The following is a 25746-nucleotide window of genomic DNA, read 5'->3' as shown; positions in this document are numbered from 1 at the left end:
CACCAAGTGGCCAGATTGAGCAGATTTAGCAAGGCACCTTTTGATCCAGGTTTACTACATTAACACAGATGGGCTTGGTAGCTCTAAGTGTTTGGGTTCTGTAAACAAGAGGTCAATAATTCTGAATATCACTTGAAGTGGTTGTGTAGAAACAGAATGCATGTATCTGGTCTTTGCTGTTAGATTTCAATCAGTATATTTCAAAACTGTAAAAATAAAAGATGGCATTTCATCCAGAAAAAATGCATTGCACAACATACATGGGAGCTGTTTTCCCTTTCTTTTGCACCTTGTGTTTCTGGTGCTCTGGAAAGTTCAAAGTTGAACGTTTGAGAGGTACAAATCAGAGTGAGGTCTGTTGCAGGCCAATTTCACCAGTCCAAAATCTGCACACAACGGATCAGCAGACCCCAACTGACCGGAGCCACAGCCTCTTCCTGCCCAGCTCTTCACATGTGCCCACATCCCTAGGATCTGTGATGCCAAAAATTGCAGAAGATGACAAAAATGCTAATTTGGTTGTGCCTATACTATCCTAATCCATATATATTTTATACACCAGCCATATTTGGTAACATTACAACTCACATTTAATACACAATATTGATATAGTAACAGGGCAGGAGCAGTCCCTCATTCGGTTCCTGTGAATCTGTTAATGCATTGGAAGAGCTTTCTGCTCTTCCCAAATCCCTGTTAGGGAGGGAAAATAATCCTACACATCCTCTACTGTACACACCATACAGCGCCTTTTAGGTATGGAGTAGCAGTAACCTGTCTAAAGCAACCCAGCTTCATTCTCAAGACATATATTATCCTCATAAACCTTTAAAAAGAATGCACTCCCTCAGTATGTTACAGACTTTTGTATGCTTCATTTGACCTATAATTTTACTTCTAAAATTGACTCTAATTCACAGTGGATGGCCAGTTTAGTCATCACAGATTCCCCTGTTGACCTATATTCAGTATTTTATCAGTCTGTACTTTGGACCACTGTATTCAATGTGCAAGCTGAAATTTCAAACTTTTTTTTTTTTTTTTTTTAATAGACACAGCAAGTATTTAGCATAGGTGAAAGTGTAATACCAAACAAGAAGAGATTGATACATACACACGAACAGAAAGGGCAAGAATAATCTGAATTGCAGAGTTACCTGGCACAGTAACTATTTCAACTGAATTCTTTAACTGTTCCCTGGAAAATTTCATCAGACATAAGAAGGGAACCTTCAGAATCAGTTTGAATTTCATCCCTCGTTTTTTGGTATTTTTGTCTCAGTTTTGGAAAAGCAAATTTCTCTCTTCTTCCTTAGCACACTGAAGGAAATGGAAGCATTGCATTTTATAGTGTAAAAAAATATGACAAATGAGTCTATTTTTAAATAAAGAAGAATCTTCCACGTGAAGAAGGAAACCTCCAGATAGTCATATAATTGAAGGAAGGATTTTCAGCTTTGCTGAAATGCTGAAATGTCATTACACATACAGACATTTTAAAAAAAAAAAAAAGTATGATCAAGATGTCTTTAGACATACGCATGCAATAGGCTTTCATTCTGAATAAGGACGAAGAAAAATATGTTAATGAGCTCCATCACTGGCTGAGGACCCTAAACAATAATTTCATAAATAGTATAGTATTTCCTTAATGAATATTTTACTGAAATCTTGTTTTCAGAGTGTGGTCTCGCACATCCCTTACTGAAAGTCATTGTGACCTGGATTTCAGTGGGCCAAATGGATAGGTACTCGCTGGGACCTGGGGACCAAGTTCTGTGCTTCATGCCTTTGCGTACTTCACTGGAACCAGGCTTTTCACCTGCCTAGATACCTCAATCAGTCCTTTGGTTTCTCTCTCAGTGCTTAGGTCCCTAAATATTTCCCAATGCCAGCCTTATAACCATATTCAGCCAGCATTATTTCACCTGTGTCAGGGAATTCATAATTCCCTATCTCATGTGTCACTTTGACTCTGTGAATCAAGCCTCAGAGGCCATTAAAGAAAACCCTCTGGCTTAGGCATATTTGGGGTTGGACGTAGGCCATCCACATACGGCCTTAATGCTTATGTTTCTTTTGAAAGTGGAATTTTTTAAGTCCCTCGTAAGCCCCGAGGTCACAGTAGCAAGCATTGGTCCTGACCTGTGTGTGCTCCCTGATGACCGAGGAACTGAGAAGTGAAATTGGGATGGAAGTGCTCGAAAGGCTCAGAGCATTTTTATGTATGTGTCTTGCTGTTCATGGTGTAATGCATGGTGGTACAAGAGAAATCCAGCAGGGATAAAAGCAGATGTTTAAAAACTAAACACGAATGCCTGAAATGTAAGTGTAATTCTGATTATTTAAATAAGAGCAAATTAAGAAGGAAGAATAAAGAGGAAAGGCATTTGTCTGAAGTGCAGCAGTACCTAGAGACCTCTGCCATGATCAGAGTGACATTGTGCTGAGCACGCTACGAAGAATTAGTAAGAGAGAGCTTGTGCCAGGAGGTCTCGCACACCAAATAGGCAAATCAGTCAAATATGATAGTCTTCATTTTACAGATGATACTGGGAAACAGAAAGATGGAGTGACTTGTCTAGGAATTGATTCCAGATTTTTCCAGAGCTCTGCTGACACCTCCACTGAAAGGGGTACCAAGCTGGGGAAAGAAAGCACTATTACCACAGAGGAGTGGGAGCTCACAAACTGAGCCTTGTGGTGTCTTGTCAGCAGGACGTCACCAGACCACGGCCTGCAGTAGGGGTGGAAAATTACACTGCGAGTGTCTGCAGCCAGCTGGTTGCATTCAACCCATGGCAGCACTACTGCCGTGTGAGATGGTGATACTCAGGGTTAAGGATATACCAGTTTTAATCTCTCAAATGACAGTAGTTTTGAGGACAATAAATCCAATTTATTGGATTTATCCAGGACACCAATTTGTAAATGACCGTTTGCAAAAGTCATTTGACTCCAAAAAATACCAGGCTCTAGGAGTAGAGAATTGCTCTAAATTTAGATTGAAAGTCACGTCTTCCTTCCAAGGCAGCCACAGGAGGCCACCACCACTCACATACACTGGTAGAGACTATGGTGCCAGTAAACGCCACTGTCACAGGAGCTGGAACCTTTGAAGAACACCTCTAGTAGACCACGGGCACAATAATACAAAGTAACTTGGCAGATTCCTTCAAAGTATTCCTCCCTTTTTGTGCTATATGTTTATTTCCCTGTTGGGTCTCAGGAGACGGTGGACAGCTCTTCTCAAAACCTTACAGTGGGTTGGGCACACAGTGCTGGGTACTTCGCTCACCTTCTCTATTTCATCCGTAGGATACTTGTATGTCATTCCTGGGATTAGGAATTCTCCTCTGTTTGGAGGCAGTAAGAGTTTTGCCAGCAATTTCCAGCGCAATGAGGATTTCATCCTTTGTTCACTCTGTGCCGGCTGGGCTAACAATGTTCAATTAGAAACTGCTCTTTGTTCTAGTGCAATCAGGAGGATTTTTGCCAGTGATTTGAATGAGCGTTGGATAAGGCTTATGGCTAAATCCAGTCCTTATGCAGAAATCCATGGATCCTACTGAATTGCTTTTCTCCCAGTGAAATTAGTGGGAGCTGTACACTAACATCTAAGGAAGATTTAGTTCCTGTTTGTAACAATATGTTACCCCCTGATACTGGGCCTGCTTTGAAATGTTTATTGTTAAATCCGTGTATTTTTGGTTATATCTCATTAAGAACATAATACAGACTTGGAAAGTACATTCTGAAAGGGTATTACAACAGGATTGGGATTACTGTTTGTGAGATACTTTTAACTAGGGGGAAATTTCAAATTCAATTTACAGTAATGTCAAAGCACAATTAATATATAGGCAATGATAAGGGGAACATGCAGAAGTACACATTGATAGCACTACATCAACAAATAAACTTTCAGTGCTAGTAATTAGGTACACAAGATTATTATATGTTTAATTGACTAAAGTGACAATTTGGAATTACATCTAGTCACATTTAATTGGATTTGGAATCTCTAGAGGAATGGGAACGGAGAGCAGTGTAGAGAGGCAGCCATAAAAGCAAACTGATTTTCTGAAGTCTGTTAAGACTCTGCATTAATATCCATTGCACAATAGTTTTTAATATCCCTCAGTCTAGAAAAAGTAATGCAATGATTGCAACAGACAGTGGGAGTACTAAAGCATACTCAATTAGGTAGCAAGATAGCTGATTACTTTGGGTTTGGGGTTTTTCTTAAGATAAAGTTTAATCAGAGGTGAACTAAGTCTGAATTTGCCAGAGACACTGATATCCTCAGACTGCCAAGCTATGAGGTATTACACATGTTGATGCTATTGTACAAAAAAATGTACTCGCATATAAGACATTTCACTCACAAATACTTTAAGGAAAAAAATGAAAAGCCAGACTACAACATTGTTGAGCAGTCATTAAATAGTTGCTCAGACTAAAATATTGAAAAAAGATTTTAAAAGTGCAGGGTTGTTCGCTTGCAGATAGTTTAACTATCTGAAAATGCTTACTAATGATTGTTTTAAAGTTGGACAAAGTCTGAGAGTTATCTGTAATCTTTTGATACAAACTTCATGTTACAGTCTTTTAATGTTATCTCCTTTAAATATTGCTATATACATCCTTCTCTCCTTATACATTCATTTATTCTGCTTTTGTCATCAGGAGTGCCATGATTGCTGACTATATGTACTGGCTGACAGGAGGCACTGAACAGCATATAAGCAAGCTCATCAAACTGTATTGGCAGGTAAAAATTGATAGCCCAATGAGGAGGGAGGTGCCCATCTCACTATTAAGACCAAAATGAAGGATTACTGCTTAAAAGACTGCCGACAAAGGTAGCTCTTGGGCATATCAATCAACAGGACACTATATAGTACTACCGTATTTATAATGAAGTAGATTTTCTTGGACTAATTTTAAGGGCAAAATTCAAGGTTGTTAACCCTTGGCTCATACTTCAATTTTATGGACTGCTATAAAATTTAATTCTGGATACTGTATGGTCCCCAAAGCTATTTTTTTGTGAAGTCTTCCTACCTTAGTGACACTTTCCTTTTACAATTTGCATGATACTAATCCTCTGACACCTTTCCAAACTCTTCAACCGGAAGGGGAGGAAAAAATGACTGTAACAAATGGTCTCAGAGAAACCTAAAGTGCTCTGTGAAGGATAGCTAGGTACAACCCCAGTTCTACAAAGATTACTTATGTGGGGAGTAGACCATTGACTTCAATGAGACTTGTCTCTTGAGTGATACTTACTTGATATAGCAGTTCAGCCACATCAGCACAAATTTAAGTTTAAGGGTACCCCCCTCGGCTCTGAGGAGAGCTCTCACACACCTGGAGGTAAACGTACGCTAAATCCTCTGCTGTCTGTGCTGCAGGAGCTTGTCAGTGCCGATGGTGTCCCAGCCTTTGAGGCCTGCAGCAGTGGAAGACCAGTCAGCCTCACAGGGAGGACCTGGCCCGGCCTCATGGCAGTGTAGGCCCAGCCTCATGGCAGTGCGGGCAGGCACCCACAAAAACACACACAGTCCCAGACCAAGGCAATTCGTGGGCTGCCGGTAACTGTCTGGGGAGTTCTCTGTCCTCACAGCCCCACATGCCTCGCCTCAGAGACGTTTCAGCCCTGTACAACCTTCCTCCACCTCACCGTGGCTCTGCCCTCAAAGGTGGCTCTCGAGGCACGGTTTCACGGGCTGCCTTCTGTGACTGGGAGGAGGTCCTGTGCAAGTTACTTTGGTGACAGGGCAAAAACGGTTAATACCCCTTGGGATAAAATTTCAGAGTCTGATTCTGATTCCATTTATTTGGTGTTTATTCTGTGAGAACTTCTATGACAACAAAAGGGCTAGTCTTTGTTGTACTTTATGTGAAGTGGTGCAAAATACATCTGGCATAAGCCAGGGTAATAAAGATCAGAATCTGATCTTTTACCTTCAATCACATGGTAAATTCTTCCTTTTTAAAACTATTATTAGTTGCATTCTTATTGGTAAAATGGAATAAATCTCAGTCTTGGGAGCTGCTGAATTTCAGTACTGCTGTGAGTGCAAAGTGCATCTCATTCAGAGAATTACCCACTGGGCTAGTGTTTGCAGTGCCTGTGAACTTTCTTATATGCTTTCCAGCAGAGAATTTCTTCTGTACAGAACAGTTTGAATTTTTCCCCACTGGGTCAGACTCGTTTAAAATCTTGAGTTCACAAACAGGTTTTATGAAAGGGTCATTTCTTCGAATGGAATATCTTTTTTTGTCTCTTAACACTGGTATCCATTGACTCCTCTTCTTGATGTCATGGACATGAAGCTTCAAAGAACAAGCCTTTAAAGAAGAAGCTGTCATAGCTGTCCTCTCCCCCAGGGGTTCAGTCTGTCCTGCTAGGTAACAGGGCCAAAAAAATGGCATGAAGGGCAAGACTCATCACAGTGCCTCCTCGTAGAGTGTAAACCAGAAGCTGTGGTTGGGCTAAGATAGGAATGAACCAGACCAAAAGTGGGGCAACTGAATTGCTTCCAGCCATTAACAACATCTTACAGACAGCAAGGGCCAAAGGATTTTGGCAGTGATAGGGCTCTGGTTCATCTCTGCTTTAGTCCCCAGCTCACTGTTCATTTCTGATCCTGATGGAGACTTCATGCATGGGTTTCTCTGGACCACCATGATACCGAGAGGCACCACCACACTGCCTGTGCCCATGTTACCACTTCTCCACCTTTTGCCTGAACCTGAGCTGCTGTCATCTTTGGCTACAGAAGCTTTGAAATGTCAGTTGTGATCTAACCTTTTGTTTGATCTCCCACCATGCTTGATTTTCACAGGGAAACAGAGATTGCTCCACAATTTTGTGCCTTTTGTGCGTATGCTTTAGCGTGGGCTATGCTAAGGATTCAGCAATATCTATATGCTGACACACACGCAGTATAGGCAGCTGGGTGCCCAGTACCGCTCCCACTCAAGTTAATAGCTAGCACTTAAGAAACACTGTTCGTGAAGATATATCCCCAGCACCACTAGCAACCTTCTCCTTCCTGAGCTGATGAATTCTCTGCATTCAGTATCAGGGGTGACTTCAATGACATTAGTGCACACAGCAACAATTATGCAGTATGATATAGCACGTGACACTGCACTGGGACTTTCCACCACAGAGAGACCAAGCAGAGGTAACATAATCTTTTTTATTAATATTCTCTCTATTTCATGTTGTAAAGCTGAAAATAACTTGTCACGACTATACATGCTCATGTGCCTTTGTAACCAAAGCAACAGCTATTGATGCACGCTTTTCTTGCTAACTACTCCTCTGCCCCAGAGCTCACTCACATTAGCTCACAACTGTGAGCAAAATTTTTTGAGGAGGAAGGAAATAGATGGTGAACAGGACCATTTGTTTTTTACTTTTCCAAAGAAAGATTTTTAGAAGAGATTTGTCATTCTGTGCTTTGATCAGTTGGTCATATATATAATCTTCTGGTGTGTCATTGACTACTTTTGTTTCTTCATTATTTTTTTCATTGCTGGAAAAGGCTTTTCCTCCTCACAGTCTGCCTTCTACTTCTTTCACAGCTTCAAAACATCATACAGGCCACTCAAATCCTTCAACTGACTTCTTTTTTGGAAAAACTTCAGGCCCTTAATTCACATCTGTGAAGTTCTTTATTATTTATCCTACTTCTAAATCACTGTTTTTCTCTCTTGATCTATTTCTCATGCTCAGAGCAGTCTTTATCTTGTATCTCCTTTGGTTTACTTCTCCTGATTTTGGTTTTATACTTTCCTTTGAACTCCTTCTATCCCTGACATCAACCGCCAAGAGCCCTATTTCTTCAACACTCTTCTTAAAGAATCCCCAAATCTCTCCCCTCCTCATTATTAACTCTTACGCATTTCTTCTTCAGCAGTGATCTGTTCCCTGTGACTGTGTACCTCCTCTTAGACACACCACAAGGCTTGTACTGTCAGATTTTTAAGGCCAGATGGGCTCGTGCTGATGAATTATCTGACTTTCTGCATAAAAACGCCACAGAATTTTACCCAACCTTCATGCATCAGTGCCAAGAGAGGCAAAGCTGAGACTGTTTTTGAGAACATTATCAAATCCTCATTTAAATAGCTTAATAACAGAAGATTTACCACATCCCTTCTAAAAGGTGATGTATTACATGGATGGCCCCCATTTCTCCCTGTTTCTCCTCCCGAAACTGGGATCTTGTTCAGTCCACACTTCCAGCAATTTACATTACGCATTCATCTCTGAAAGCATAAAGATCCTCTAGCACTTGTTATCTGCTCCCTGTATATGTACCTATGGATCATGATCAAGGCAGCTTTAAATATTCTTTTTGATTAGCTTTTTGATTAGCTTTCTTTGATTATCCCCTTTAAAGTAAATCATCTATTTCTGGAGTTTCTGTACAGTGATATGTAATACCTAATGCCCTGTGTTGTTTTTGAATATTAATACTTGCCTTCCATTCTGCTCTGAGATAAAGGTATAATGCTGATGAGAGCTGAAAAACTAATTTGCAATGTATAATATTATTCAGTAAGCTAGACCTTTCCTCTGTTGAGTATCTTTTAAAATATTTCATTCTGTGGATGGAAAATATACATTCCAAGTTAACATATAATCAGGTGGATGGACTTTTGTTCACAACTCACTATGGAATATGCACTGGATGATTTGTGTATTGTCTCTTAGATTAAAAATACTGAATTAGAATAAATATTAGAATAAATAGAATTCATCGCATGAAATAATAATGTGAAAGTTATTAAATGTATTATGGTAGATATTTGCAGTGGTAGCAGCAAGACAAAGTTTAAACCTACTTATTATTATTGTCAGGCAAGCTTCCTATTTATTGTTGGCAGTGATATTTCTCAGCTGGAACAGCAAATCAAACAATAGACTGGAGATATTTCATTCCGTAGAAAGAGTCCATCTCCAAACTGTCCAGTTCTATTCACACCTTTGTTAACTATTTCCACTGGCTAAAAACTGTGTGATATCTCTCAGGTGTTTCATTCCACAAGTAAAGATAGATCACTGCATACTACAATGTCACCAAATGCCTAACATTGTCAGACAAACTTTGCAAACATATTGGAAGTCATAGACTGATTTCACCAATATCTGATGCAGACGTCTTAGGATAATGTGAATATATTGCACAGCTTATGTACATCTCAGACCAAACACACTAGCACACTACAAATGTAATTGCTTTTGTTATTCCATTGTGAAAACCGTGTGGCCCATTTTACACTGAAGGCTCATATCTTGCATTCGCTACGCCCTTACACCCAAAGTTATTCCCATCCACCCAGAGTCTTACACTAACTGCTGTTGCACCAGCAGTGCATATGCTGCAGAAACTACAGAACCTCTGACAGCATTTTAAGCTTCCAGGCTCGTGTCTGTACACCTCCATAACCATTTGTACTAAAAGCTTTAATTCCCTGACATAGCCTATGTGTATTCGCTACAGTGCAAATGGAGACCTTTAATTTGCATTGCAGTGAGCTGGGCTTTTAGCTTTAAAGATATCCAGGCCAACCCTAGCATTTCGGCCAAGATTGCAGCCATCATAGAGCTGCTCTTAGTACATTGACAAGACTGGACCTGTGCCTGCTGCGCAGGGTGCCAACAAACTTGTGTTCCTGAGAATATTTCTGTCAGTTAAACTCAATGTCACAGAGGAAGCTTCCGTGCAATGGCTGACATGGAGGTTTGGGTACTCAGACATTTGTTTTGCTCTCATCAGGTGCTTCCAGTTCAAAAACCTGGGCTGCTGCAAGCACAAAGCAATTCACAGATCACACAAGAAAGCGAATGATAAAGAAGGCACCCAGCCCTGCAGGGTGGCTGAACACCTACACTGCAGCGATGAACGCTGTCAACTTCTTTAGAGCTCAGCTTTATCTCACACCTTGCAGGGTAACAATCCCAGGCAAGAACATTAAAAGAAGAAAGCTCTCAGCAGCCAGAACGTCCTCCGCAGCCTCAGCCCGTGATGAGGCCCGTGAGCCATCCTGCATGCTCATGCTTGACCCATGTCTGCGATGGAGCATCAGGTTTCCAGGCTGGCAAAGGCACGGATGTTTTGCAGTCCTGCTACTGGGATGACTGATAGGAGCTGACAGGCAGCCTCTCTGGGCAGCCTGGCCATCATATCACTGAGAATATGCCTTTTTCATTCATTCTTGAGGCTATCTCAGCAGATCACGCTGTGCCACATTTCACTGCAGAAAAGTCCCTTCTCTAAATCAAATCTGGGGCAAAATCCCACTGAGTTCAATGACTATGATGTATACAGGCAGAATTAAGTGTCTAATATCTGTAAATCCTTATTGTCTCAGAGGTTTGTGCAGTTTTTTGCTGCCTTATGAATTAATTTTAATTTTCTCATTATAACATTTCTCTTTATAAAAAACAAGTGATCCTCCCTCTTCTGTATCAGTGGCCGTTTTGAAGGACAACACTTGTCTTGAATCACTGAGCTTGACATTTTCTGGCGGAAAATCAGGATGTAATGATTTTCTTCGTATAGCACATCAGAAGACGATAAAGAATAAAAAAATAGAAATAAAAATATTTTGGCCCATAAACAGAAAAATCAGTTCATTCTTAAGATGCTGCACTGGTATCCAGATAATCCAAGTGCATCTACTGACCACTTTCATGGATTCCCTGTGTTCCCTTTGTCTCATAGCTTAATCAACCTGCTAAAACTAAAATTGTTAATATTTTCCAGGGAAGAAAGGGCTTCATCCTATGTATGCCATTGCAGGGATTAAAGCCTTTCTGGCTTTCAAACATGCTGTTTGTAAGACATAACTCCCAAGCTGTAAAAAGCAGCTTCATTCTACTCTTAGGTACACAAGTTAAAATATGGAGTAATTGAAAACTAGATTGATAAGGCAAATAACATAAGAGAGAGTTTCTATCATGTTGATACAGATTTGAGAGCTTTCTATTGCTTTTGTTATTGCTGATATTTCCATTCCAGGAACAATTGTGCCTGTATAAAACCAAGGAATTTAACATTTTTCTTGTATTCTTTCTTCTTTAATAATATCTACCTCCATATATTTCCTACCTACTTCTATTTTTCTAGTGCCAGATCATTGAAGGTAGAATAACTGTTGCTTGAATCATACTTATATTTACAAGCTGAGAGAATTTACTAGTTTAAATGTCACAATTATTAAAACAGATAGATTAATTGTCTCTAATTTCAGGAAAGGTGGATTTATTTAATACCAGCTGAATGTAATAGGAAGTACATACCTTGCTCGTAGTTGGTAGCTGTTGAAATCCCAATATGAAGCAAAATATCAACCAATTAGAGCTTTAACTATTAACAGAGGGCCAGAAATTGTGCCTCAGAGAGATTCAACAAGAACAACCTAGCCAACAAAGCTTGGTGCCATTTAAAAAACCCACGGGGCAGCTCAAAAGTAGTGTGCGTATCTGACAAACACAATTCTCTATTCATTCTAGTTTTTCCTGGGTTGCAAAGCAGACCTTAAGATTTACAAAAGAAACCTGAGAAATCAGCGTAGAAAACCAACCATTTTGAGCTGTTCTCAGGCCCTTATTGTTCCTTCAGGTTCCACAGGTCCTTAAGAAGTTACACATTCATTATCCTCCTCCCTTTCTTTTTACCCCATCTCCTTTCTTTGGGGAGATGAAGCTACATACAGGAGTTTGTGCTGTTCCCAGGATCATTATTGGTTATGTGGCTTTCCATTTGTGCACCTGCTCTTGAAGAACTACAGAGGACATCACACAAAAAGAGATAAAGTCACTTTTCAGAAACATCTCTATATACAGCCAACTTGTCTTCTACTAAATTAGCAGCCATTCAGCCACATAGTTTGCCATTGCGATGACTCAAGCATGATTTTTCGCTGCCCCTTTGAACAGTGCTGTCCATTTTACAGGCTAACCACATCAGTCACCATCTCTGGCTGTCTGATTCATCTCTTCAAATTTAAGTCAAGTTCCCAAAAGATGTTGAGCTCAGTGCTAGGAAGGACTGACATCTCCTTCTGCTAGTTTTTGTATTTTGGTTTCCTTTTTCTTTCCTTTCCATTCCTCCTTTTTTCCCTTTTCTTTTGCTAAAAGCCCTGGAAAGCCCCTACAGCAAATACCCCCACTTCTCCCAGGAGTGTTTTCTTGCCAGGACCACTCCCTAGCTCTCAAGCACATGCGTGAATCCCTGGATCAATGCAGCATCCAGGTGTTAGCCCATGCCTCCAATTGCATTCGCATAAAGCTCTCGGTGATGCTCAACCTTTAGGTCTGCCTGTCTCAGTTAAAGTCTCCCTGAGTCCAGGCTACAAAAGCTGTTCAAAACCCCTTCACACAGAAAGCTGCTGGCTAAACTGTGACCCATTCGTGATAGAGCAGGAGCCACAAGAAGCTGGTGAACGGCTTCTTCTGGCACTGGACAAGCAGTTCTGCTGCTCCAAGCACCGGGGCAGTGAGCCACCTAATTGGAATCAGGGTATGTCTCACCATAAAAAATCTCTTCTCCTGAAGAAAGTGACAGTATTAGCAAAGCTGTATAAAAGCTGTGGTTTTGTCCAATAGCTTCATGTAGAGGATAACAGGCACCTCCACAGGGGCTGTTCTTTGATTTTCACATCCACTACCCCGCTGCCCCATTGCAGACTTGTGTCTGCCTGTGCCATCATGCCAAGGAAGCGTGTCTGCACAGCAGCTAGCTGGCTGGCCGAACGCTGCTTGTGCTGGACATCGCTCGTGCTGGCTATCAAAGGGCTCGCTCTGCTGGCCTTGCTCTGCCTCCACCCGCAGCACCCCAGCTGGAGCAGGGGCACATCGCTCAGGCCAGCTGCCAGCTCTGCAGGGAGGCTCTGAGCTGGAGCTCCCGGTGCAGACAGGCGAGATAGCCACAGGTGGCAACAAACCATCATTTGGGCAGTAACAGGGGCTCGCCTTGTCAGCGTCTGGATCAGCCTGGTAAAGTAAATATCAGCTCTGTTTCACTGGTCTCCCCACCATAGCAAAGAAGAACTGAAATCCTTCACATTTACCCCTATGCTGAGATGAAAATTTAAGAGCTCCAGCTGGTGGTGAGCGATATAAGAGCTGAGGACTCCTGCGGCACTTCACGTGTGTTAGGTCCTGAGATCGGACAGGCTCATGGGCAGAGATCTTCCTCAAACTGGAGTTGTATTTCCACATTCATCCACATTCATGCTCGGTCCCTGATTTCCCACCTGCCAGCATCACGGACAAGGAGTTTCAACAGCAGCCTCCAGCTTTTTCCATACTTTATGTGTTCTGGGATATTTCCTTAATGAGCAATGATCTCTTTAGCAGGATATAAAGCATGGATTTCTTCTCTCTCAAAACATAAAGAGATACTTACTGGAAAATCAAACAGATCATGAAGCCTAAGGTAACCCATCTGCAATACGTCTGCCTCTGCCTTTCAGACCTCGGCAGCATACACAGGGCTATGGCTGTGGCACTCTGCAAATCCACTTTCAGAATGTACTGCATGCAAAATAGCTCACAGAGACTTAAATACGTTAATAACTTAAGAACCTAAATAAGCTGATATTTGATGTGACCTACATTAATGGGGAGGCATTACACGGCAGATAAGCAGAAAGTTCTCATCTATTGTATAATACATGATTTATTCATACCATAAACATATCGAGAAAAAGGATATGCTCTGGCATTCCCTCTACTTATTTTTCCCACAGAAAAAAAAAAAATACTAATGTAAGAAGATCATGCTGGTGAGAAGATATTCATATCACAACAGCAACAGACTTAGTGGCAGGGCTGCCAGATACTGCTTTATGGTTGGAAAGATATAGAGAAAAGCACATAGGTTGCACCACAGTGCACCCATAATTCTAACTACCAGCCTAAGAGTGGAAGCAGTTCGTAGAAGAGGCTAATGGCTTTACCCTGACTGATATCATTGCATTAATAAAAATCATCAATAAAAGCATCAATTCCTGCTGTAATGTAAATGAGACAGTAGCAGAGTATGCACTGCAGCTGCAAGATAAGGCACTAGAAAGATATCTAAATTTTTGGTTAATTCTAGATGTCAAGATAATTGGATTTTCCAAATTAAACCTTTCTGTATTTAAAGAGGATTAAGGTTAGGGACTGTAGCAGAGACAGCTACTGTCACTGTTACAAAGAATTTGCTGCTACAGTGCCATTTCTCTTTTTCTATGCTTTGTCTGCTCTAAGCAGGCAAAATGGCAAAAGCTTCATAAAGTGTTGAAGTAGTTACATCATTTGCAATCACAAGGATTGGCATGGGAAAGCATTGTTTCTTATGCATCTACCTATTTGTGTTATGAGCTCTTAAGAGAATTTTAGTGGGTATTGAAGGGACAATATAAGATTGTTTAGGCTAAAGCTTAGCTTTTATTAAAAGGCCTGTGAAATTTAACATTACTAAATACGGTAGAGTATAAGGATATTGCAGAACCAATTGCTCAGAGAAGAGGGCTACGTGATGTTGGGTCAAATATATGCTTAAACTCTTGCTCAAAGCTTTTTTTTTTTTTTCTTTAGGAATGTCTTCTGACTCTTTAATCTCATGATAGCAATATACATCCCTCAAACCTTGTGAATGCTTCTGTTTCATGAAAGAATTAACTGGTATTTTAATAGAAGTGCTGACAATATAAATACTCCTTGAGACACTTTGTCTCCAGATGGTTTCTCAGCAGAAGTTCTCTGATTCCCCACACTTCCAAAACAGGGATATAAACCTCCTGACATAACAGAGAGTGAGTCAGTCCCGCAAGTACAAAAAGAAATCTTCCCTATCATCAGATTATTCTGCAGTGTCTTCTGAAGAGACTTCTTGCATCTTCACTGAAGCAATAGATGCTGTCCACTGCTGAGGTAAACCAGCACATTTGGTGGACTCATGTCAAGCACAGTCCTTCCATTGCTGACCGTTGTGAGAGGAGCTCCTTCTGGTTTAATGTCTTCTCAAGGCCTTTATTTTTTCTGACCCTGCTGGAGTTAAGTCTGGAGTGTAACAGCATGTGATGAGATATCACTGCAGATTCCACTTGCAAGATATGCCAAAAAAAATTATTTTTCTTTATCAACTTCATCAGTTTACCTGCTGTCCCCATTCTTACCTGCCATCCCCAGGCTCTCAAAGAGCCTGGCACTTCACCACCACATGGTCAGAACAGCAAAGTTCTCGCTGATGTATCTGAGGGGACATCGCAGAGATGGCCCTTTCCTTCACGTTGAAAGACACCAAAACACATGCAAATGGGAAAAAACAGTTGTCCTATCCTCTCTCCAAGGGCTCTGTTCAAAGCCCATTGGAGCTCTTGCAAATATCTCCAAAGTTTGGCTGCATCTTGAGTAACTGCACTGTGTACGATATGACAGACAATGTTCTACAGGCAGTACCATTTCCTGGACACGATGCCAGATACTCATCCGTGGGTACGGACTTCAGTGCATAAAGGCTTAAGGAGCAAAGTCCATAGGGATTTCATCATATAAAGTTTTCTGCTCCAAAGTTTTTATGGGCTAAAGTTTTATGTCCTTAAAGTCTTTAGCCCATAAAAATCCAAGAGGATAATAAAACAAATAGCATCTATGTCCAGGGTCTTATGTCCAGGGTATTATGCTCTTGGGTAATAATAATACCTTCAGTAGCAGTATTGACCAGAAACTGCAGATCTATTTTTTTTTTCCCTTTGGCTGACATTTTGCCATTGCTGCCCTCTGAGCTAGTCAGTATTTGCATGCGGTACAGAGCAGCCATGGGTACACAGTAACGCAAAGACATTATAGGTGTGACTTTGAACTGGTCTTGAGGGTGACAGAGGCAAAAGTGAAGTTTGCAGACAAATACCAGTAAAAATATTCCCCAAATCCTGCAGAATACAGACCTTGTCTGGCCCAACCACTCAAAGTTTCATCTCACTGCCTCACTCCATATATTTTATGTCTGAAATGTATGGATACACCCAAAATCACATTCACACACTCATATTCATCCAGATTAGAAAATGGCTGCCAAACTAGCCAGAATACACAACAAAACAAAGGAGCAAGAGAGGACTTGTCAATAAAACACCAAACTAATCCCATTCTGATAATTTCTGCAATCTAGGAGATCCATACGCTTTGTTAAAGATATATATAGAGATATATATTATCATAGAATCATAGAATCATTTAGGTTGATAAAGACTTTTAAGATCACCACTAAAGCATGGTCCTTAGTGCCATGTACACACGTCTTCTCTCATCTTTTTCTGATCACCTCTGTTAAACTTGTGTTATTATTGTCTCTATTAACCCCATTCATGCTTTTGCTGAGACAAAATAACTAAGTCTTACAGCTTTTCCAGTTTCCAGAAAGGACTGTCCATGTCAGGAAGACTAAATCTTTGTTAGCAACAAACACAGCCAAAGCAGAGCTCAATTTGGTCTTACAGAAACCCCAACCCAGGAGGAATCACAGCTGAACCTCGCTTGCACTGATCGATAGAGAGCACAGAGTTTACAGGCTGGTGGCTCCTCCAGGGAGCTCCAACGCCAGTTCATTGGGGTCCACTGAGTGTGAAATCCGTGTCCCCGAATAAAGCCAGCACAATGCATCATTTGAGTCATTTTTAAGGGATGACAAGGTTCATAAGCTTCGTGTTGCCCTCCGCACAGGAGTGAATTTTACTCTTAATGCAAATGGTGTTTGAATGCAATATTTTAAGACTAATATTCCGTATAGACACAGTGTTTGATTCATGCCAACCCAAGGGGTAATATGAATGCTTAGTATTGTTTAACCAGCTCCCAAGGACTGAATAAAACCCTCAGATGAAAGATGTGACCTTCAGAGAGCATAGAATCACTTTTTCTTTTCATCTAAAAGATAATTTATCTAATACTTTTCTCCTCATTGAAGACATAGGCTTGCTGCACTGAAAACTGTTTACAAATGTTCTTTCTCCATTAAATTGATTTTCTGAGTATAGATAGGCAGTGTTTTCTGGAACTAATTTAAATTCTCTTCTAATTAATATTCAAGACCAAAATATGTTATCTTTGCATGACTGTGCAATTATTAAAGGCAAAATATCATCTGTGAAAGTAATTATTTTCCTTTCTTTTTTTTTTTTCCTTTAACTAGCCGTTAACCAACATGAAACATATCATTTCTTTCACTTTAGGCTATGATTGAAGAAGCCATCACTAGAGAAGAATCTTTTTCGGTCATGTACACACCATTTGTGAAAAAAATCAAGGTTGACAAAACTGACAAGATAAAGGACACATTTGCTAAAAAGCACCCTGACTATGTGGAGCACATATATACAGGTAAGAGCAGATTTCATATGCTGTTAAGCACTGCATACTGTTTGCCTGTGTGTGGCTGACTTAAAAGGAGCTTGAGAGAGTCTGGAGCTTGAGTCTTTAAATGTCTGCACTTCTGTGGGGGAAAATTAACTTCTGAGATTTGCTGTATGATTGTACATGATTTAGGTAATCAAATCAGTACTTAGGCAAAGCACAGACTTTACACTGTAAATCCCCACAAAGACTATTTTTATCCATGAAGCCTCGTGTTCCAGTTGTTGAATTTCATTATTGCAAGAGCTCTTTTGTTCAGAGGCACTTTTGCAGTGTCTTGTGGCAACAGCGAGGCCCAGGTTCATTCCCATCTCTCTGGCTTCCCATCAGTAACTGCCCCCAAAGCAGGCCCTTTGTTTTCCAAAAATATCCACCTTTCTGTGAGCACTAGTGAAGGGATTGTCACCTTTGGGAGCGTTTCAGCTGCAGGGATGGGAATAGGTTTCCTTTGGGCTGTTGGAGACAAATAGTATCCAGCGTTAACATGGGCTTCGAGGGGCCTGTTGTCTCCCGGAGGACTGAAGTCAAGTAGCATCTCCTGGAGTAAACAGACATTTAAATTCTGGTGACCACAGCTTTATTTCAAGAGGAATGGGCACGACGTTTTGCCAGAGGAGAGGCAGGAGGATAAAAGGCATTTCCTACACCATTAACCTGGTGACTTGGAACGCGGTTGACTCTGATAAAACTTGGCTCAGTTGGTGGTTGAAAAACATAAGAGGAAATGTACATTTCCCAGGTCAAATTCTGGGTGGTCTCTGTCTTCATCACACCAACGAGACCTGTAGCTCACTCCTCGTGGCCGCTTCCCGCGGGGCGGTTCGAAGAGCTGCCATATGCCAGCTCCCCATGAGAATTACACCGGGGTCGGAGCCAACGGCAGCACCTGCTGAGCCCACCACTCTGCAGGAGAATACGGCTTCCAGAACAGCACACATTGCACCTCTGGGGAGAAACAGAACATCTGCCTGAATTCAAGTGGGAACTGGGGAAACCAAGTTTTTAACACAAAGCTGCAAATATTTAACACGAGTAAACTTGGCTTGTTCATTTCATTTTCCTTTAGAAAACCAGTATAAAACTAGATCATGTTTTGCAAGTTGCAGAGCACCCATGCATTGGTTTTCTGGCAGTAATTCGGGGATTTTTTGAAGAGGAAAAATGGGACTTATTTATCGTGGAAGTTGTAAAGTCCCTGTCTACCATTTACTTGCTGATGTGACTTTGTGGAGAGTTTCCAGGGACAAAAGTATTGGCATTAAAGGGAGCATAAAATAAAACTCCCTGAATCTGATTTGAAAAAAAAGATAAATTCAGATTTCACATAACTCCCTCAATTTATAGCAAGGGTGAGACTTTCAAAAGCACATAAGCAGCAAAAGCGTGCAAGTGTTGCACTGAAATTCAGTTGTGTTCATAAATTACAGGATGTTTCTGAAAGTGTCACCAGGCATTTTCTCACTCCTAACCAAGAAAGAAAAGGAGGAAAGAATGAAAGGATGAAAGGGCTTGGTCCTGTAGCACTTCAATCAATTATAAAACAGATTGAATAGAGCCAGGTCTGCACTCAAGGGTGTTCGTTTACAAAAATCGGTAGGTTAAAAGAATTGCTTCAATCCTATGCAAGTTTCTCTGAGTGCAGGCCCTGGAATCACTAGTTTCTAGGAATTAAATGGGATAGCCAAGATCATAACTGTGTATATTGTGTTTCTGCTTCTAAGCAATGCAAAAGAAAAAAAAAAAAAAAAAAGAAAGAAAGAAAGAAAAAAAAAAAGGGTGTCAGGGTTCTGAGACTGCAGTGTGTGGGAGGTGCTGACTGAGAGCCCCAGGGGCTGCCACACAGTTTTCATGATGGTCCTCATGCGGGCAGGAGTCTCCTGACCTCCCTCTTCTGTGTCCTGGAAACCCTCTCAGAGAGAACTTTTCTTGGCCTCAACACTGAGGTAACTTACAAGGGTATTACCTGAAGTCAACTGAAGTAGTAGTGGTTTCTTAGCTTATCTATCCAGACCTATCCCCCCCCCCCCCCCCCCCAAAAAAAATAAAATTAAATTAAATTAAAAAAAAAAAAAAAAAAAACAAGGAAAAAGTTGTACCCATTGTAGGTGATTGTAGGTGTTGTACTACCAAGCATTCAATCTGCAGGTCCATATCTCACATAGGTGAAATTACAAGTATGAGCTAATCCCCCTTTTAACAGTGGGTTTGAAATACCAGGCACATCACGAACATGTTATTTTAAATAACCTTCCCGTTCCGTAGCAATCACTCATCCAACTTTAGTCCACGTTCTGCTATAATGCAAGGACTGAATTGATTTCAAAGTTTTCCTTATTGCCAAGGAAGAGAAGCAGACACACATTTAAATACAAGCGCACAATGCAGTTTGTTTCAAAATTGAGAATCCATCAGAAGCCGAGCATGCTGCAAGGGAAATATCAGGTCCACTCGCTTTGATTTATGTACGGGTAAGTCCAGGGAGCTCTGAAGGGGGTTCTCCATTTGTCACTGTGACCGCGCAGCCTGGCATCTTAAAAGCAGAGCTCACTGAAAACAGAGCACTCCTTTGTGAAAAGTGACACTGACATTCAATCTAGGTTTATTTTTTGCAGGGGAAGGAGAGGAAGGAAAGGGCTGGTCTAGTTCCCCAAGCAAAGCTGGTTTATGCAATTTCTCTGAGCATCTGTCCTAACTCAGGTCAGGGCAGCCAGATATGCTGGCTTTTCAGCAGGGGCATCAGAAACTTTGCCACAGCACAAACATAGCCTGGGACTATGGTGGCGGTGATGGTAAAAGCCCACAGCTGTAGAAAATCAAACGTTATAAATTCGGGGAACTTCAGCTTGTTTCACAGTTTTAAAAAAAAGGATCTTACATTCATGAAGAGTTGAATTATTAATGCATTGGATGATCAGCACTGAAAAGAGTAATAACAGAAAGAACCTGTCTTATCCAATGTATCAGCAAAATTTAAGCTGCTGATGGAACAGGTTGCAAAGTCCAGAATTTCAAAACCCACTGACAGCTGGATAGGTTTTTTTGGTCACCTTTGTTTTGGCAATCTTTTTGGATTACATTTCATTCCTTCTTAGACTTCCTGTATCTTCCTCCAAAAAAAGGTAGCATCTATTGCAACTGAAAAGAAATATAACAGCGGAAATTATTTTCATTTTCATATTCCAGATCCTCATGGACTTCATATTTTGCCACAGACAACTGAGTGGTCTTCTCCTCCTCCCCAGCAGTACTTACTAACTCTGGGCTTCAGAAACAAACACATTGGAAAAATATTGGAAAAGCTGTCAAGTAGAAAACTGCCAATCTTTTCAGGTACGCCAACTTGCTTAATAGATGTGATAGCTCAGGGGTGACCTCCTCAATCCTTGCTGAATGAGGGGGACCAGGGATCTCTCAGGACCCATTTATCTGTGCCTGAATCTCTGACTCCATCAGAATCCTGTAGTTTACCCATCATCCTGATAGATCCTCTATGCAAAATGTACATGAAAAAACAGTACACAGTTTGTGATTTCATTTCTTAGACCAGAAAGCACCTTTCAGTCCTATCACTGAAGAAGAATCAAGAAGACATTGGGAGACCGTTGGGAAAAAGATCATGCCAGTCATGGATTTTATAAGAAGCACCAAATTAACAGTGAGTATAAACTTCATTTAATGTTTTCTCATGTGTGTGGCAGCAGAAGTCAGTGTGCATGTGAAAGATGTTTGCTTTTTGGTGGGTAGGTCATTTTGCTCATACTCCAGAAATGCTCAGCTAATTGTGCTAGGAATAGAGATCAGTTGGGTTTTAGGTACTTTTTAAAAGAAGCCGTAATTGTTTAAGTGTACCCAGTTTAAAATCACTTTGCATACAATTTTCTCAAACCCTTATGGCCTATTATATCCCTACTTCACATAACCACCAAAACTACTCTGTATATTTAATACCCATAATACTCTACACTTATCACAAGGCTCTCCATCAAGAGTTAATAATTGCTACTTGAAGTATTTCTAGTGATTTAGATCCTGATCCCTATGTAGTAAAGTATGTGAAATAACCTTCAAATCTGTTGCAAACATATTGAAGGTATATTAGTTAATTCTAGTCCATACTTTCTGCAATAATGTACACAGCTTTTTAGCACCATGGCTTTTGATTAGCACAAAAGGTCAAAAATCAAATTTGCATGTAGACTAGACTGTTTTAATTCAATTCTTAAATTATTCTCCTGAAAATAAGTGGAAGAAGCCTCTCCTCCCCAGATTGTAAATGCTAATGTTAATGCTTTTTCCCTAGCAATAACAGTTTTTTTAGTTTTCTGTATGTTGAAGGAATCGGAGCCATTTCCTCATCAGGGGTGTCTTAGCAAATCACAGGATTTATATTCTTAGGCTTTGATACCAGATAGGAGGTTGACAAAAACTGCTACTTAGCAACTCCTAGCAAGGAAGAAACATTAGCTAGATATTTGGGGGATCTATGTCTCCTTTATTCTCGGAGAGCAGCTGCTGAAACAGTAAGTGCTTGAACTCACAGGCTTAGTGGGAGGTAAAGGTGCTTAGTGCTTTGCCAAAATGGGCACTCATAAAGCATCTTCTTCAGTGTGAGGCAGGTGGAGCAGGCTGAGGGCACACATCCACTAGGAATCACACAGGTGCTTCTTTCTTATTCTTTCCTGAAGCCATGCGATGCTTCCCTTGGATGACCAAAAGCCCGGGTTATTGATGTGCAGGCTGGTAGGAAAAGCATCTTTGGGAAAGTAAAATATCTGCTATTGCCATGTGCATTGCACTTCAACATCTACAAAGCTAGGGGAATACACAAATAGTGGACTGGATACTGGGTACAGAATAAAACCCTGGTCCTTATCAAAGCTCCTGTAAAACTCCAGGGTTTGTTTGTCTGTTTGTGTGGTTTATGGCCCCACAGTTCTTTATTTTGGTATAATGTAGAGCTTTCAGATATGAGGTGCCAGTATTGCAGTTATTCAATCTCCAAAGAATATCAGGAAGAGAAAAAAATCTGAAAAGTGATATGTTTTAGATTCCCTAAAACTATCCTATTCTATAAATGAATTTGGAGGAACAGGACCACATGGTTTGAACAGAGACACATGGTATCTGGCATCCAGGGTATAGGGAAAAGAAAAACTTTCGTAAGAGATGAGAGCAGAGAGGTATGCTGGGATTGCTCAAGCCAGTCCCCACTAGCTGTATAAATTTACACTGCTCCTACACAGTAATATTTTCTACCAGCTCTGGACGCCACCTCAGACATCTAAATATTCCTGCTGAAACAGAAGAAGGTTCCCAAAAATACAGGGTGAAATCCCATCATCACAAGCCAGCAGCAAACTTGCCTTCTTTTCAAGGAGGTCAGCATAGCAGCCAGGTGGTTTGGGCAAGGTCTGCCCAAGGCAGAACAGGGTAATAGGTCTGAACCGTGCTCCAACAGATTTATAACCAGTCACCAGGGCACCAGCATGGGAGCTTGGAGAGAGAAGAGAAAAACCCCAAGACAGAAAAGATCATCACTGAGTTAGAACAAACAGCTGCCAATTCCACATCCATTATTGGTAGGAACATATTCACTATCCCTTCAGTTTTCGTAGCACTGAAATAGTCTGGGCAAGACAGAACCTCTGACCCAAAGAGTAAAATGACAAAGCGAATTATACCTGATAATGCAGATAGGCACAGAGCCAGAACTGCTCTGCTACTGGTGATTAAAATCTCTTTATGGACCTGGCAGAGATTTAGCCACTTTTGCTTCCTTGAGAGTATTCCAAAATTTTCTTCAAGCTAGAAATATGATTCCACCAGCTATCCGTCACACAAACTAAATTTAAAACTTCTGCAAGACAAACCTCAGATACAGGGATTAGTATTACAACTTACTTTAAGACAATAAGGGAATGTGTTTATTTTTAATTTTCCTTTCTACCCTCTTCTTCATTTGCAAATGTGCAATCCAAAATGCTTGTCCTAATCAGATATTTTTTTTTCACAGAAGCATCTCAGTGCTAAAGCAGAGCTTATTAAGCAATGGCAACACACTTAATATAAGTCAGTTCTGCCACCTCGGTTTTGCAGCTACACAGCTTACAGTTAATTATATGATTTGTACACGCGCCACTGTTGGTAGGACATGAAGCTAATGATTAAAAAAAGCAGAGCATTTTTCACTTGCCCTCTCATCTTCATAAAGAACAGCCAGTCCCATTTAACTCAAAAGGACATTTATGTATTGCAAAACAAGGGCAGTGAGAGAGGACACAGCAGTCTGGCCCCTGTGTACTGTCTGCTGCGGGTGGTAAAACCCCACAAGCCTCAGCTGCCCAGAAACACAGACCATGACAGAAAGGTTATTTTATTTGCCTTAAAAAAAAGGTATCAGTCAGACTTGCAGCTACTGTTATTGCAACCAAGATTACCAGCAATGACAAGTAGTTATTCTATCAAGTGATTTCACTGGGGTAATTTCTGCTGCTTTGTGCGCACCAAGTTTGCCTTTCTCCTCCTGTAGTCCCGTGTCGGTGGCACATGATGCTACTTTATAGGAGAAACAGTGGCCAGAGGGGCTTATTAGACTGCTGATCTCATAAAGGTGAGCAAAACCTACCATATGATTCACAGCATGATGCGTACACTTACAGATCTCACTGTTTTGATGTCTATTTTTTAATAGAAGGAAAGTGTTTACTACATTCAGATTTCAGCATACATATTTTCTGGAGCATACCAAGGGCATTAAAGAAACATGATGATGGATTTTCCTGCTTGTTATTGCAATACACTACTGAGCTGTTTGCAAGGCAGAACCTCATTCAGATTTTGAGCTGAAAAGTAGCAGTAAAGATGCCACAATTGTCAAGAACTACTGGGCACACCCCAGACCTTTGCAAAGTGGTGCACTTAAAGATGATAGTAACACACGCCACGTGTGTTGGATATGACAGATGCTGCTTTAAATCTAGGCTGACCAGCCACTTCGCTTTGCTTTTTCTTTATCATTCCTGGTACTCAGGAATTCATCTTTATGAATAGAAGTGGCATAAGCGATGACTCCTTTTTTTTTTAGGAACAGATTAAAGCAAAAGGTGGAGCTTGCATCCCAAAATTCTCAGTACACAAAGGGACACATTATTAAATGAGCCAACTCTTTCTCACCAAAGAAATTTTTTGAGAAACATTTAAGCTTGCTCTTTACTTAACCTTCACTGCACCTTCCTGAGCTGGTTTCAGCTTCATCTGATTGCTTGGCCACTTTATAATTTTTTTACTGCAGCTTAGTAGCCCCTTGAATTCTGCTATACTTCATGTAATTCTCATCATGTGGTTCAGTTCCCTGTGGAATTTTTTCTCCTGATAGCAGTTATTTACTGTCTCTTTCTACATTTTTCATTGTCACTGAAAGACCACCACTGACAATGTTCAACTTTCTCTAGTACCCCTTTTTTAAAACAAAACAAAAACAAAAACTGATGTTGGTTATTTATTTATTTACTTCCAACCTAATATAAACTTAAATAGTATCACTATGTCCACAGAGTACCTGTTGGCACAGGTACCCAGTTTGTTTCCTATAGCTATGTGATGTGCTCTCATATTTTTTTGGGGAGTCAAGTAAGGAAAAAAAATTTTTCTTTTTGCTTTTACTTTCTTAATCATTGGAGAAGCCCCCAACAGACACATCATGGTGAGAGAGGATTTCTACCTGCTTTTGCAGCTGATGACTCAATATGCTTATTTCTCAATGCTTACACAAAATGTTTTGGGTGGATTTCAAGAATAGCAGGGAAAAACCTTTTGCTGTATCTAAAATGTTGTTTGTCTATTTTATGTTGATAAGAGCCCTCTTTCTCTATCTCATTAACTGATTGCTTCTCCTTATTTTAATGTGCACAGCTGTCTCTGGAGACACAGCTATCTGGCTTTCACACACCGATGATTAGTTGGAGACAGGGCTCCATTTTCTTCCTTGCTCTATTGCTATACTAACTAGACTGTGTCAGACTTACAATTTCACATATCAGAGATCACAGAAATCCTTTTCCTTCCTAATGTATCCAACGACTGCTAGGTCAGACCCACAGAAAAGGACTTTTCAAGTGATAAAAATAGTTTGTAAGCAAGTTGTCTTGGTCTCCCCTCTTAGAGATGGGTCAACAGAAGTTCACAAGAAGGTAGGACCGAACGGCTCTCCTGACTCCTCAAGTCAAATCACCTCCTATTATACATCCTTGTGTCACATAATATCCTGCTCATAAATTGAGTAAAATCTGCCTTAGAACTAGCTGGGCTTTCTG

General features: G+C 40.7%; 1 protein-coding gene and 1 long non-coding RNA gene across 3 annotated transcripts in view; one reads left to right on the top strand and one right to left on the bottom strand.

Moving 5' to 3' along the window:
• SPATA16 (spermatogenesis associated 16) overlaps positions 1-25746 on the top strand; it is a 93831-nt gene that overhangs the window by 49344 nt on the left and 18741 nt on the right. For both annotated transcript variants that reach the window (XM_072042476.1, XM_072042475.1), the window contains exons 5-8: positions 4690-4774; positions 17254-17401; positions 20618-20764; positions 20977-21089. In XM_072042476.1, the coding sequence (XP_071898577.1) occupies positions 4690-4774; positions 17254-17401; positions 20618-20764; positions 20977-21089 (493 nt within the window). The remainder of the gene's footprint in view (positions 1-4689; positions 4775-17253; positions 17402-20617; positions 20765-20976; positions 21090-25746) is intronic.
• LOC140003186 (uncharacterized) overlaps positions 13607-25746 on the bottom strand; it is a 36743-nt gene continuing 24603 nt past the window's right edge. The window contains exon 2 of the long non-coding RNA XR_011811376.1: positions 13607-18379. This is a non-coding gene — a long non-coding RNA (uncharacterized lncRNA). The remainder of the gene's footprint in view (positions 18380-25746) is intronic.

This window comes from Anas platyrhynchos, chromosome 9 (assembly GCF_047663525.1).
Source record: "Anas platyrhynchos isolate ZD024472 breed Pekin duck chromosome 9, IASCAAS_PekinDuck_T2T, whole genome shotgun sequence".
Taxonomy (NCBI): Eukaryota; Metazoa; Chordata; class Aves; order Anseriformes; family Anatidae; genus Anas; species Anas platyrhynchos.
This window is presented reverse-complemented; position numbering and strand designations above follow the sequence as displayed.